The sequence below is a fragment of the Abramis brama genome (genome assembly GCF_963993115.1).
Source record: "Abramis brama genome assembly, chromosome: 12".
In the NCBI taxonomy this organism is placed as follows: Eukaryota; Metazoa; Chordata; class Actinopteri; order Cypriniformes; family Leuciscidae; genus Abramis; species Abramis brama.
In genome coordinates, this window is record NC_139974.1 from 19683654 (window position 1) to 19700263 (window position 16610).

The 16610-nt window shown below is 37.7% G+C and overlaps 1 protein-coding gene across 1 annotated transcript; it reads left to right on the forward strand.

Moving 5' to 3' along the window:
• The first annotated feature begins 9376 nt into the window (after window positions 1-9376).
• LOC311094224 (proteasome subunit beta type-7-like) lies at window positions 9377-13362 on the forward strand. Its single transcript, XM_084132011.1, has 8 exons — window positions 9377-9636; window positions 9897-9990; window positions 10190-10287; window positions 10401-10541; window positions 10738-10853; window positions 10933-10991; window positions 11643-11794; window positions 12969-13362. Exons 1-8 carry the CDS (start codon window positions 9578-9580, stop codon window positions 13078-13080), a joined length of 831 nt encoding a protein of 276 aa, XP_083988137.1. The 5' UTR covers window positions 9377-9577; the 3' UTR covers window positions 13081-13362.
• Window positions 13363-16610: the final 3248 nt, after the last annotated feature.

Sequence of the window (16610 nt, forward strand, 5' to 3'; positions counted from 1 at the left end):
AAAATAAGTGTTGTTGTCAGGATACAGGCAAGGAGACAGAGGTAAGTGAATCCAAACACAGCTTTATTCAAGTTGACAAGAGTGCAAGGTGAGTATTCAGTGAGTTCAAGTGCAGATTCAGTGAAGATCACTCGGTGTGGGGCAGACAGCAGGTAAGCATGTTAACTTCAGGTTTGTTGATATCAAGCCGTCACAGTCTTTTCTCTTTCAGATGCAGTCGATAGCAAGCAAGCTCGGAGGAAACACTGGAAGCTCGGGAGAACACAGGATCACAGGTAACATGGAATCGAACAGGATTTCTGGTAGGGATGGCTGACGCGAAACAGTCGTTCCGAAGCTTTGCGAGATCCCGAAGCCCATATGTTTCGAAACACTGATCTGAAGCGTGATTCAAAACACCCATGTCACGTGACTATGGCCAAACGAAGCGTTTCACTAAGTGTTTCATCAGGTGTGGTCCTCCGAATCAGCATTTGATTGACACGGTCGGGAACAGACCACACAATCGCACATCTGTATAAAAGTGAAATCAACGCATATTGACCTCGTGGGTTTTTGTGAGAGGAGTTTGATTTTGAGATAGCGGAGTTTTGATGATATAGTGACACAGTGCGATTTGATTACTTATAGGCTATTTAGGCTTAGGCTACATTTAAATTTACACAACACATTGACTGATAGGCTAGAGACAGACAGAGTATAGCCTACATATAGTGACACATAAATAGATACATAGATATAAATATATATAGACAGCTAGATACATATATAGATAGATTATAGATACATATATAAATACATAGATAGATTATAGATAGATACATATAGATAGATAGATTATATCTAGGTACATATCTAGATACATAGATAGATCATATAGATAGATAGATTTGGATAGATAGATAAAATGGAGGCTCCCCAGAAGAGATGCCGTACATCTGTGGTGTGGGAGCATTTCCGTTTAGAAACCCCAAATAAAGTGAGATGTGTGTATTGTGATCGGCAGCTAGCCTCCTGCAACAATACATAATCCATGATGCACCATTTTGCAGGGTGCAGAGGATGGCATTCCCCCTGTACCTAGGCCTGCTACTGACACTGCTGGGCCATCTAAGCAAGGTATGCATTGTTTGAAATATAATTATAATTGAAACATAATTACAAACTTTTGGGACACTGTTTAGAAAGTCCATAGCCCTATGCCCTACAACCTAATGTCCCAATCACAACTGCCAATCATGTTAAAAATAGCTTCAATGTGAATATAATATAATATTGTGTGAATATACATTTTATAGGTCTACATATGAGACACACAATGCTACAGCTGATGCCACAGTGGATGCGTAGCCTATTTGCCCAGAAGTCATGATCCACTAACTTGGAAAGAGAGAGCAGTAATCTTTCCTCATTTGAATGTCCTAGCTAAAAAAAAAATATATCTTTGCATGCCAGCAACAAGTGTCCCTAGTGAGAGAATTTTTTTTCAAAGGCTGGAGAAACGATCTGTAAAAAAAAGAAGTAGACTAAGTCCTTCCACAGCAGAGAAATTAATATTTTTGAATAAAAATCTCTAAAAAAGTGAGACATTGTGGCTTGATTTCTTTTACTAATATTCATTTTGCAGGACCAAAATAACATTATGCACAGTGAGGAGCCTATAGGTTACAAGCTTCACATATTAGAAAAATACAATAAAAAAAAAACAGCACATTTTTTTAATGGCTCCACAAGGTTGTTTCAGATCAACACCTGCAAGTGACCACTAGGTGTCACCGTTGAGACGGGTGTCGGATTGATTCGAAGCCTCGAAACAATATGGCCCATTTGGTTCAACTGTTTCATTGCTTCACGAAGCCTCGATCTGCCCACCACTGATTTCTGGAGACAGCAGAACAATGACACAGAGGTTAGTGTTTCACAGGTAAGTATACGTTACGTCTCGGAATCTTGATGCATCAGAGGCTCAGGAAACAACGGATCATGGTCTGTTCCTGTTGGAGGCTCGACCATGAACTTTCTTCTTCTTCTTCTTCTTCTTCTTCTTCTTCTTCTTCTTCTTCTTCTTCTTCTTCTTCTTCTTCTTCTTCTTCTTCTTCTTCTTCTTCTTCTTCTAGTTGTCTGGCCGTTCACTCCATAGGAGCATTACTGAATATTTTATCCACCTGGGTGATGAATCTGTATTGTTTTTGACCATGAACTGGGGCTATGGTGAGTGTTTTATAGTGCTAGTTGATGAGGCTGCTGATGGTGAACAGGTGTGTGTAATTAGTATTCCGGAGAGAGTGAGTGCAGGTGTGCCAAAGAGGATCCTGGGGAATGTAGTGCAGAAAAGACAGACGGCAAACGTGACAGTTGTAGTATAACCAACAGGACAGCAGTGATGTGTGAACTGAATTTGGCGACAGTACAGTGCATTACAGTGAAGTTATTGAATATTTTTCATAATAAAAATCATCAAAATTATACATTTAAAATTGTATATAGAAATAAAAATATATATTTTTCCCAAAATAAGTGTTGTAGTATAACCAACAGGACAGCAGTGATGTGTGAACTGAATTTGGCAACAATACAGTGAATTACAGTGAAGTTATTGAATATTTTTCATAATAAAAATCATCAAAATTATACATTTACAATTGTCTATACAATTAAATAAATAAATATATATATATATATATATATATATATTTTTTTTTTTTTAATAAGTGTTGTAGTATAACCAAAAGGACAGCAGTGATGTGTGAACTGAATTTGGTGACAGTACAGTGTACAGTGTATAAACTCATGAGTTATTAATCCGGGAAGTTCGAACAAGACGACAGTTAAAGGGTTAGTTCACCCAAAAATGAAAATTCTGTCAGTAATTACTCACCCTCATGTTGTTCCAACCCCGTAAGACCTTCGTTCATCTTCGGAACACAAATTAAGATATTTTTGATTAAATCTGAGTGCTGGCTCACTCCTCCATAGGCTTCTAAGACACTATAACTTGCTGGCCCAGAAAATGTATTAAAGACATCGTTAATATAGTCCAAGTGACTCCAGTGGCTCAATCTTAAGTTTATAAAGCGACGAGAATACTTTTTGTGTGCAAAAACAAACAAAAATAACGACTTTATTCCACTTTTTCATTTCCTTCTCTCTGGGCCTCGAGTCTCACGTATCACACACATGACCAGCGTCGCCCAATAGTGAGCCTACGTGGTGACGTGCAACACAGACGCGCTACGCTTACAGTTTTTTCCAATTGCTAACACACTAAAATGACATGCACAGCACAATTATTTAAACTGACACACAGAGAGCAAAACTTCTTCTCAAGTCTCCAAAAGTCTAAACACATTTTCTGCTTTACACACATTTTGCATTTCAAAATGGCACTTTTTAAATGCACTGAACACAGTTCTCTGCATAATACACAACAATCTGACATAAAGTCACATGTTTGCCATTTCAAAACACTGCCATTCAAAATTACACTACATGAGCTAATTGGCCAATTACATGTGCCACCTGGCCAAACACCTCAATGGTTCATTGTTAACACTTCAATCAGGATGTAAGCACTATGAAAAGACCACAGGTGAGAACCTTTTTTTTTTACAACAACAATGGAAGACATTGCAGAGAGAGGAAGAGGAAGAGGAAAGGGAGGTTGAGAATAAGAGGGGGAGGAAGAGTGAGAGGTAGGGGTAGAGCAGGTAGAGGAGTTCATGGCCAAAGAAGACAAACACTTTCAAATGATATCAGGGCAACCTTAGTAGATCATGTCATCAACCATGGGCTGACAATGCGTGAGGCTGGACAGAGAGTGCAGCTAAACTTGAGCCGTTTTACTGTCGCCTCTGTCATCTGGACCTTTAGACTGGAGAACAGGTATGTAACCAAAATTTCATGTAGTACACATGTAGTATACCCCATGTCATAGTGTATCAGTTGGGTGACACCTGTTTACTTAGTGTATGACATCAGCCATTCATGAACTGTACAAGTTTCCTGTACAATGTACTCTACTGTGGGGGAAAATATTTAGGCTGCATTGTCCAAGCCCTATATATATATTTATTTTATTTTTTCGAAAGGACTGAGAGACGACACCATGGTGGAGAAAGGGGCCAAATGTTCACCGGGGTACAGGAAGCTGCCATTGTAAACTTGGTTTTGGAAAATAATGAAATCAGATTACGAGAAATTCAAAGCCACATCATCCAAGACAACACCTTATTCAACAACATTCAATGAGTCAGTCTGTCCACATTGGCTCGCATTCTCAAGGTGAGCAACGTGAGCTTTCATCGTGCAGCCCCAGTCCAAAACTGGTTTGCTGACCACCCAACATTTCTCGTGCAATACCTCCCACCATACTTACCATTTCTGAACCCCATAGAAGAGTTCTTTTCGGCATGGCGGTGGAAGGTATACGACCGGCAGCCCTTTGTGCGCATGCCTCTTGTGCAGGCCATGGAAGAGGCATGTGATGAGATTGATGTGGGTGCAATTCAGGGATGGATAAGGCACTCAAGGCGCTTCTTCCCTCGATGTCTGGCAAGGGAAGATATTGCCTGTGATGTTGACGAGGCGTTGTGGCCAGACCCGGCTGTGCGACAAGATGCTGCCTAATTATTTTTCTTGCCTCTTTTTTTTACTGTAATATATTTTTTTCTGAAATTTTCTTTTTCAGTTTACTGTTTTTTGTAAGAATATTTTTGTTCAGTCCCATGTAAATATATCTGCTGTGCATATGTTGCACTGACTTGTTTACTGTAGTGAAAAAAAAAAATGAAAAAAAGTGTTGCAACTTTGTGTGTATCTGCAAATATTTCTGTGCATGTGAACAATCTGATACATATTTTAGTATTATGGCAAAGCATACTAAAGATGGGGGTGCTTTTCATTATGCCCAACAGTGTGTAGTTGGTTAGGCAAAAATTTGGTAATATGAATGAAGTGTGTGCCATTTCATGCAAAAGTTTGATTTTGATAATGCTATGTGTAGTTCCGGTTGCAGTGCTTCATTTTGCAGGATATATGAGGTATTTTGCAGTTTGGGTGTGTGGTTTTGTGAATTGTGTTAAGTATTTTGATAAAACCAGACTAGTTTGAAAAATTGTGTGTTAGCAATTGGAAAAAACTGTAAACACTACGTGAAAAGATTCGAGGCCCAGATAGAAGGAAATGAAAAGTGGAATAAAGTCGTTATTTTTGTTTGTTTTTGCGCACAAAAAGTATTCTCGTCGCTTTATAAACTTAAGATTGAGCCACTAGAGTCACTTGGACTATATTAACGATGTCTTTAATACATTTTCTGAGCCAGCAAGTTATAGTGTCTTAGAAGCCTATGGAGGAGTGATCCAGCTCTCAGATTTAATCAAAAATATTTTAATTTGTGTTCCGAAGATGGATTATATCTGAACGAAGGACTACAGTTCAAGTACGGAAGACAGAACAAGATGACAGGACAACAGATCAAATCGACATAAACAAAGAACATGCACTACATATACTAATTTTTCTGAAAAAGGAGGATCAATACAGTAAGGACGACAGAACAAATCGACATAAACAGAGAACACACACATCAACATATACCAATTTTTTCGAACAACTAGACAATGACTGTTGACAAGGACAAATGTGTAGTACAAAGCACAAAGCAGTCGACTCATTTTTGGCACAAATGGAACCCCATAGGTGACAACCATGCTCCATTATAACTATAATTCATTCAATAATGTGTTTTTCCATGTTTCCTGCAAAGTCTTCTGCCATGATGTCAATGAAGTCTTCCATGCAACATACCAGCCAAGCAGTAAGTGATGCTGCACATCACTAAGGTAGAGGGGATATAATTATTATGGTATCTAGAGTGGCACAAATTTCATCTGAGACTTGTCTCCTTGCCCTTCACCTTCCTCCTCCTCCTCCTCCACTCCAGTGTCATCAAACTCTTCCTTCATGTCTTTCTGGATCAATTGTTCCAAAACTGAATGAACTGACTCTGGCCCTTTTATCTATCAATTTAAGATTCTGATTGGTGTGTGATAAATTTTGACTCTTAGTGTTTCCAATTGGGTAATTGTGTGCTAACTGAGCTGAAGCTGTGCTGACTTGAGCAAACAATATTGAATGCTAGTGCTTTCTAAATGTCAACATGGTGTAGGCAATGAGAAATGAAGGGATTTGTTTGTAGAGTTTTGCAGTGACATTTCAACAAATCTGACTTATGTGTTAAAACAGGGGAATAGTGTTTATAGTTTAGGGAAATGGGTGTGCTTTTTGATAAATGGCGTTATGGTTTTGAAATTTTAGTTCAAAAGCCTGGTTATAGTATTTACAGTTTTTCTCGATTGCTTAAACACATTTCTTGAAAGTATGCCTCATATTCTCAAAACAGTAAAACACAAATCCATAATGTCTCACCTAATTCCCCAAACATCCTATTTTCAGGTCAAAATGAAGCTCTATACTCCTTTGCTCTCAGACAGGACACACAAGCCAAAACAACATTTCCAAAACTGGTAAGTTATGTTGCTTGTGGTTCCCCTCCTCACAAACCTTTTCACAAGATGAACACAAAAGACACAACCAATGGATACATTGCCACATTTTTATTCATTCATGTACTACACAGTACAACACACACACACACAAAATAATAATATTTATTCCACCTCAGCATCCTGTCTTTGGTCTGGGACAGGCCAGAGAATCTCGTCCACATCACAGGCTATATTGGCCCTAGCCAGGCAGAGGGGTAAAATCCTCTTGCATGCCTGTTTCCTGCTAGCAAGCATCAACTGAAATATTTGGCAGGCTTCTTCCATTTCACCGTTTCGTTGTCCTAGAAAAATAGAAGTACTGATTACTGTAACTGTAACACATCATTTTTACAAAATGGAAGCATTCAGAAAACTCTATCTGTATGTGAGGCAATTTGATGCATTTTTTTTAAAGTAGTATAGTGCAACAGCTACAGTACATGTATGTGTAGTAACAGCACATACAGCTCTCAAAAAATACAGTAGAGAGCAGTCTGAAGTACATCTACCTCTTTTTCTCCCGGAAGGTTGATCGAGGCGACGGTGAATCGACTCAAATTTGGCCTTACTCGTAGCCCAGCCTCCCTCATTGTCATACCATGGACAAGGACATGGGCAACTAGAGTGGCACAAATTTCATCCGAGACTTGTCTCCTTGCCCTTCACCTTCCTCCTCCTCCACTCCAGTGTCCTCGACCTCTTCCTTCATGTCTTTCTGGATCCATTGTTCTAAAACTGAATGAACTGACTCTGGCGCTTTTATATATCTATGTGCAAACTGAGCTGAAGCTGTGCTGACTGCAGTGAACAATATTGAATACTAGTGCAAATGACAACATGGTGTAGGCAATGAGAAATTAAAGGACAAGTTCGGTATTTTACACTTAAAGCCCTGTTCACAGATCGTTTCTGATGAAATAGAACGGTTAAGATTAAAATTTGGACAGATGCTGCTGTCCCGAGAATTTTAGGTTTATTTCGCTTCTCCCCCCCACCTACAGAATGGCAGCCTATGTGCACTTTAACAATCGTTCATAAAACGCATTAAACTTTCGTTTACAAAGACGTGAAACTCACCGAGTGGTCAGGGGTGTTCACTAATATGCTCACAAAAAAAATCGCTGCAAAAGATGCTTTCCAACAGGTGTTTTACCATTCGTTGTAAAACTGTGGATCTATTTTTCCAAACGTCTCACACCCGTAGATTCTTCCGTTGAGAGCTTGAATAATAGACACTCCAGCCCAGTTGGTGGCGATAATGCACCTTAGCCAATTGCAAGCAAACCACTGGCATTTCATTGAATACACAGAAGAAGCAGAAGAAGAAGCGGCGGAGTAATACCGTACCTCACACAGGTCACCCAATACAAGTCAATGGAGTTGGACAAAAACTACGATAAAACCTGTTGGAAAGCATCTTTTGCAGTGATTTTTTTGTGTGAGCATATCAGTGAACACCCCTGACCACTCAGTGAGTTTCACGTCTTTGTAATCGAAAGTTTAATGCGTTTTATGAAGGATTGTTCCAGTGCACATAGGCTGCCATTCTGTAGGTGGGGGGGAGAAGCGAAATAAACCTAAAATTCTCGGGACAGCAGCATCTGTCCAAATTTTAATCTTAACCGTTCTATTTCATCAGAAACTATCTGTAAACAGGGCTTTAAGTGTAAAATACCGAACTTGTCCTTTAAGGGATTTGTGTGTAGAGTTTTGCAGTGACAGTTCAACAAAGTGACAGTTTTGAAGGCTGTATCTCCGCAACGCTTTAACGTATTCAGACCAAACTTGGTACATGTTCCGGTACTTGAGGTTACGTGCTGCATTTCGGCGCAGCGCCACCTACTGGTCTGGAGATACGAAAAATGGCTCATACATATAAATGTCTATAACTCCAAAACAAAATGAGATATTTTCACCAAATTTGACACACACATGTATAGGCTCACTCTGAGAACACATAAAAAAAGGGGTGGAACTACGCCACTTGGTGGTGCTATAATAGAACAAAACAAGGACATTGCCATTAATTACTTGATAATATCATGATATTACAGTAAATGCAACACTTTACGAATGCATTGGTGTACCGTTACAAAACTCTGTATGTGTCTTGATAATCCATTAAATCATATTTTTAGTTACTGTATATATGATTTTTCAGCCATTTTGCCTTAAATCGTCTTTAATTTCTCATTGTTGCAGTTGGTCTGACACTCCCAGCCATGTTGGCATGTCTTATTGTCTTCTTTGCGCTTGGCCCCGATAAATGCTGCTTGCAGCTAAATTTCTTGTTTTCGTTGTTCTCAGATGTTCTGGTCCTTGTGTTTTTTGATTGATTTGTTAATAAATATTATTGACTGCAACTGGATCCAACTCTCCTGCATATTTATAATTCCCCAGCTTTACATATCAGTTCTTGGGCCATTATTATTTATCTTTATACTACCGCTGGGTAAAATTATACGGTTATAATGCCCCAATTACACAACACGGTTATGACATTCAAATCTACACTGTTTGTAAACCTGCTCTATCCATTCAAACTGATCCAATTTCTGCATGTGTTTTAACATTCTTTATTTTCAGAATTCTTTAACCTGTTCTTAAATCTGAATTTTTAATTAAGGGTCTATTATTTCTTTTTGATCTAACTCATAAATTGCTTTTATTGGTGTAAGCTATTTTTCCATCTTAAATTGGCCAGATTAAATAGATCAAAAAATAGAATACAACTTTTTTACAAGAAAATAGACTTACCTATTTGTGTGCACAAATAGGCCTAACCCCTAACCGTTCGGTTAGAGTAACTGCTTCATTCGACTAAATGGCCTAGAGAAGCGATCATGTGTCAGAAGTGAAAGTGAAAGAAGGAACTTCTGCAGTTTGGGGCGTTAAAAGTGCTGACGCACCGACTCTTTGTGTAAAGCTGAAGCGAGTAAACGTTCAAAAGCGGTGATCAGAAAGAGCTTTACCCAAAGCTGATTGTTAGAGCTATACTTTACATAGCCTACTATACAGTGTGCAGGTGAAAGATGCTACACACATCGACAAAGACGCCGACCGGAGGATTCTCTTTTGAGAACACACGCAGGTGAGACATATATAACAACATGATCAAGACGTAAACAATAAATAATATGATCAAGACATTACTACAATTTACATTGATTGCCAAGCGCTAATATGCTGACGAAGCCAAAACGATTGCAAAACATCAAAGTGTTTTGACACATGAATGAGTAAACATGGCCTACTCCTAAACAACATAATAGTAACAAAAAGTAGGCCTACCTTAATAATGCCATATCTTTTAATTGTATTGTATCTGTTTGTTTGTTTATTCATTTATAGAAATGCTGTTCTGGAAGCGAATTTATCTGAGAAGGGTTACAGTGCACCAAACGCCAGGAAGACTGGCACCACCATTGCTGGCCTGATATTCAAAGTCTGTTTTGACACTGCAAAGCATGATTTGTGTTGTTAATTACTGATTAAATATTTATAATTTAAGTCTATGTTGTAATTCATTTCCATATCATTTAAGTCTATATTGTAATTCAAGTAATTGCAAATAAACTTAGTTATATTAAATTAATATAATATTTAGTTATAATAAACCAAAAAATAAATGGATTTTATTTTAGGATGGAGTGATTTTAGGTGCAGACACCAGAGCCACAGATGATATGGTCGTAGCTGATAAAAACTGCATGAAAATCCACTACATAGCTCCCAAAATCTAGTGAGTTAATCTTTTGGTTGCTCATCATCATAGTTCAAGTCTCTGTCTAAACTAAATTTTATAGTGCCTGTTTTTATTGTTTTCTTTTTCTTTCGTTCTTCTTACCACAATAGCTGCTGTGGTGCAGGTGTTGCTGCTGATGCTGAGGTCACTACTCAGATGATGTCTTCAAATGTAGAACTGCATTCACTGAGCACAGGACGACCTCCTCTTGTGGCCATGGTGACCCGACAGCTCAAACAGATGCTGTTCAGGTGAAAGTGTCATAGTCGTTCAATTTGATTTAAGTGATTAAGCCAAAATGATTGATACATCAAAATACATCATTCTTTCTTCATTTAAGATATTGCTCACTAGTTAACTGATAATATTAGTTTATCTTAAAGAGCTATTTAAATATATCTTATCCAGGTCCAGGACTAGGGCTGATTGTTTCCCATTTTTTTGTAGGTATCAGGGGCACATTGGTTCTTCTCTAATTGTGGGAGGTGTGGATATTAACGGCCCACAGCTCTATAGCGTCTACCCTCATGGTTCCTATGATAAGCTTCCTTTCCTTACCATGGGTACTTTATCCCCTTTATTTGAATGAACACAATCAAACATGTTTTTTCTGCACTTATTTAGCAAAACTATATATTACAGGGTCTGGCGCAGCTGCTGCCATTTCTCTATTTGAAGATCGTTACAAGCCAAATATGGAGGTCAGACAACTGTTAAACATTCTTATTGATATTTTCCAACATGGTATTGTATATGCTGTTATTTTAGTTACATTTACATTTTATCTAGGGGTCTACGGACCCCTGAGGGCCCTTCAAAGGGGAAGTACACCCAAACACTTGCTTGATGCTCGAGAACAAACCTCATTGGTCCCTGCAGAAGCTCAATGAATGAACCTCAATCATTCTCGTGTGTCAAGCAAGCATGTTTGATCTCCCTTTTACCAAATTTGAGTGCTCAATGTAACATTTGCTGACAAAAGAAGACAAAGGTAAAAGAACAACTTTTATGTGGAAATGAACTACAATCCAATGAATAATTGTAAATACTGGAACAGTAAAATATGTTCCATAATAATAAATAATGATTTACGGCACATGTATAATCAACATATTTTAAAATAAAAAGATTTAGTTTTTTGCAAAACATCCAACTGTCATCCAACTGTTGCACCTTGTTTCAGAATTTAAGGAATTTTGTTCCTGTTTTCTATTACAATCTGACATTTATTTTTTATTCTTTGCTTCTTACCCTCAATGTAATCTTTATTGTTGAATCCCACTTCCCAAACACACGTTCTGTATTTGTTCTTGTCAATTCCACACCTACATAAACGCTTGGGAAATGTAAAGCTGGAGGAAGGAAAGCAGCTGGTGAGAGATGCCATCACTGCAGGCATCTTCTGTGATCTGGGTTCTGGCAGCAATGTAGACCTATGTGTGATCACAGAGAAAGCTGTGGATTATCTGAGGGGATATGACCAGCCTGTTCAGAAAGGTTTGAGGTAAGATGAATGTGGAAGTGTAATGTGGAAGATTGCAGTAACATTAATTCTTCATCATTTTAAAATGAGAATTTTTTTAAATGTATCCATTTTCCTGGGTTTTCCAGAAAGCAGGGTTACCCCGAACTCTTGGTTGATTACATTTCTTACTCAGTTATCGGTTCCAAAACACGGCCAGAAGTAAGTTCAGTCAACTCAAGAATATGTTCACTGTGAACACACTCATACAGGAAGGTACATCCTAGTATAGAGCTCTGCAGTGATTATTATTTTTGTTGGCCATTAGTTAGCATCACCCTGGTTCCCTCAACAAAAACTCAATTATTGCAGAAAATAAGCTCTGTGAATAATAATAAAAAAAGATTCTTACACTTTTTGTTCATCATGATAATCTTCACAAATTAACAACTTTTAAATCTGAAGCCTATACAATTGTCAGAAGGCTATAAACAAACTACACCACATTGCAGGACCTCAGCTTCACCATCACTAGCTTCCAACAAATTGACAACTTCCGACTAGCGAGTAGATGATTTTTCCAGTACAGTGTGATGACATTTAATGTCCCTGACAACCTTTGTAGTCCAATTCACAAAGCCACTTGTTAGCAACAGCCTTTTTCAAGACAAGTAAAAAAAATTGCAATGATAACCCTAATCCTAACCCTAACCCTAACCCTACCCACAGACCTTATTTCTGGCAAAAAAACTAAACAAAAAAACTTTTAAAAATCTATTGACTTCAGGACGGTGGAACCAGAAGTGCTAAAATGCTAACTCATTTCCGAGTTTTGGCCTACAACATGTCATCCCTGCAGAACTCTATTCACTTACTTGTGAACTATTCTATGCCATTTTTTAGTAAACATAGGGCCAGAATTTTGGGGTTAAAAAAAACACTGTCAGGATTTACTAAAGACAATAAATTTGTAGACATTTTTAATGAAACCGAATATTAAGGTTTCATTATAATACTATATATTGCTATATATTTACTTGTATATACATTTACCACGTAAACTTGTGCACGACCTGCTTTCTGGAATATACCCCTAATCAACTCTCATCCTGATCAGTTCTCTTTTAATAACCTTCTGAGTTTACAACTGCACATATTTATTCATAAAATCTCTTAACATTCAAAAACATTTTCTCTCTTTCTTCTACTGCACCAGGGAGGGTACCTACAGATACAAGCCAGGCACTACTGCTGTGCTCACAAAAACAGTTATTCCATTACCACTGGATGTTGTGGATGAATCTGTCCAAGTGATGGACACTGAATGAGAATATATTCGCATTTCTTTACACTCTTTCCTTCACTCTTTAGGAAATAAGGTATATGTGAATAGGTTTCCTTTCTGGATAAAAATGGAAAACTATATTTTTCATAATTTTAGAAGTAGCCATATGCTTTAGGACTTTCCATGTATTCAGTCATTTGCATTTGAACTACTCAAGACTGTTTTGCAAAAATGCATAATATTAAAAAGTGTGTTTCCTTACCTTTCCTTAACCCATCAGACATAAAATAGTCCATTCAATAAAATTTAAGATTAAAAAATGAAAGATTGTCATTTTTGTTGTATTTTTTTAAAAAACCTATCAAGCTAAATATTAATTTGTTGGATACAAAGGCAATATTAACCATAAATATTTGTATCATCTTATAAGAGCTTTACAACCAGATATTTCAACATGATGGGAAATCTGTATTTTTCAAAAATTGATTACTACCACATTGTTCACAGCAAAGTGAGCAGACATATTTATACATATTTTTATTTATATATTTACAAACACATGAAGAAACAAACTGCATGCCTTTTAAATATTTAAAGTTAGTGAAAGCATGAGAATTATTCTTGGTCACAATTGTTACCGGTGGGGAACTATAAATCTTAAAAATGTATCAGTTGCTGAATAAGACCCATTATAAAGTTGAAATATTTTATTGTAAAAATATTGTAATTTTTTTTTAATAAAATGCAATTATGTTGGGAAAGGGCATCATAAATCAAGAATAAATATAAAAAGTATAATTTAATTTTTACATTGTTTTGTAATATGCAAAGTTTGTGACACCACCTACATGTTTATGTGTCCTGTGATCATGAAATGTATGATCAAGAGCAAAGTACCTACAATCACTATAGGACCAGTTTCTCAATACTAAGACCATTTGTTTTTTAAAATCTTTTCACACAGTGAGCACAACAGGCTAAACTGTGGATCATTTATCATTGCTTTAGCACAAAATGCGTTCAATGGCTAGATCTTTTAAATTACATAAACTATTTTCTCATTAATGAACAGGCCAAATTTGAATGTTTACATACTCTCTTTTCAAATCTGTTAAATCCTAACATAATACAAAAGTATAATACCATATTGAAAATATTCCAAATCTAAAAAAATTAAATGCTATCAAAATTATTAGTTGCAAACACTCAGGTGTTAGTCTTTCAATTTCATCACCATTTATACAAAAGGGGGAAACTTAGGACAAATTGTGTATACTGTAATATATGGACCATGAAATGTATAAAATAAATTTTACAAAAGAAAACAGTGTTTGGGTGAGAAACTTTGCGGGCCCTATCTTGCACCCAGCGCAATTGACTTTGTACACCGACGCATGTATCATTCCTATTTTGCAACCGACGCACAGCGGACTTTTATGGCAAGCCAAAGTATTCATAAACGCCCAATCAGGCGTCTGATTGCACACTGACACTCCAAAAGCGTGCGTTTCGACAGCCAAACAAAAAGCACGCGTTCTTAACGTGCGCTTTGTGGTCACGGCCCTCGACGTGTGATCTGCTATTTAAAACGCATGTTCTCGACGTGCGCTTTGGGGTCACCGAAAACACACGTTTTTGACGCGCGTTTATCGTAACAAAAATGGTCGAAAACAAGTGTTTTGAGTAGGCTAGGACAAAACGCACGTTATGAACGTGTAAACAGGTAAACCAAGGCAGTGCAAACGTGTGTGAAGTGTCCAAACAGGCGAAAAGAACGTGCTCGTTCCCTATAGTGTTCTCGAAATCGCACGTCGAAGGTGAGTCTGTCATGCTTTTGTCCCTATATGTGGTTTAGGACTCTTGTAGGCTATTATCATTAAACCCAAGCAAAACAGCATGGAATTATCAATGGCAAATTTGACAGAGGATAGGATTATAATTGGTGAGTTGGTAAGAAAACAGACAGTTTTTTATTTCAGCACCTCTGACAGCTACCCAGCAAACACAGAACGTTGGCACAACGTAGCCAACCTTCTAACAACGTTTTAACAACATGGCCAAAAGGTTGCTATAACTACGTTGTGTAGTGAATGTTGTTACAGCGTTGTCACAATGTTGACATTAAACCACCGTTCAGGGCCATTGCTTAAGGTTGTGCCTAGGGTGTCTGGACAACCACTGGACTACATCATAATGTACTCGTCACTGCCCTGAAGCGGGAAAATCAGCCTTTTAAATTCCAACCACCTGTTGTTGGGCTCATTGTGTTTGTGTTCTCATTCATCATCGAGCAAGGATACGTGAGTATTGCGCTTAGCCTACCTCAGCTATCAAACACAACCTACAACTTTAATTTTTAATGTGATTAATGTAGCATCGCTCGCACTGTTTAGTTTTTCGTTTGATTTTTCCGCTATATTGAGAATGAGGACATACTCATAGGTAGCTTGCGGTCACGTGACGAATTGAGCCCGTCCACCATTTTGGGAGGATACGCTATCGGTTGCCAGGGGCAACAGTGCAAGAGCAATACAGAGACGGAGCAGGAAAGACGGCTCGAGGAATTATAATAGAAATTACGAGAAAATTAAGAAGAAATGGAGATGAATGCGGCAAAAGAAAAGGGTCCTTACAGGGAGAAACTTACTACCAATGCCAAACATTTTTTTTTTTTTTTTTTTACTTTTAAAATTTAAAATACGAAAAAACTGTAACACATGGTTGCTACGGTTTCCACGACAATCGTGTGAGACACTGGAGCAGTTTTTTTACACATCAGTGTTTTCCAGGCATTCTAAAATAGTGCGACAACATCCTCTACTACCAATACAAACAATGAACGGCGCTGGCGGGTATCCTCCCAAAATGGCGGAAAGGGGAGGATGACGCGGTCTCTGAGGGCGGGGCGCTGTGTCGTGACGACATCTCCTCATTCTCAATAGTCTCATTCGTTTCTTTGCTCCTCTGGATTTGTGGATGTTTCCCCGCTGACACCTGCTTTCGGCTACCGTCTGCCATACAGACCCGGTTTTGTTCATTAAATGTTCTGATCTGCCTTTGCTTTTTATGTTTTATTTATTATACTTAAAATAAATTTGTATATTCGTTAATTTCTTTTTTTTCTTCTTTTTTTCACAAATGTATGACTTGGAAGTGCAATTTGATTATATGCAGTTTTAATAAAGTTGAATTAACGAAACCTTCTGTCATTTTTACTCTTCAAAGTGTAGGCTACACTTGCAGGTGTTGATAGCCCCATTAAATAATAATATAGATAAACAATAAACGATAAAAAGTATATAATTATCTAACAAAATACACCATATAAAAATATTGTCAAAACGTCGTCTCTCAGTTGCTGAATGTCGCGCAACAACGTTGCTACAGCCCTGTCACGTCTTACAATTCTACGTTGTTACAATGTTGCAAGTACGTAGACAGCGACGTTGCCATAGCAGAAATGTGTTTGCTGGGTAATCCCTTCGTTCGAGACACATCTCGCAAATTTTCCAGTTATAATTTCGGTAAAAATGTACAATAAGGTTTCATACATTATTTAACTAGATTAGTTCA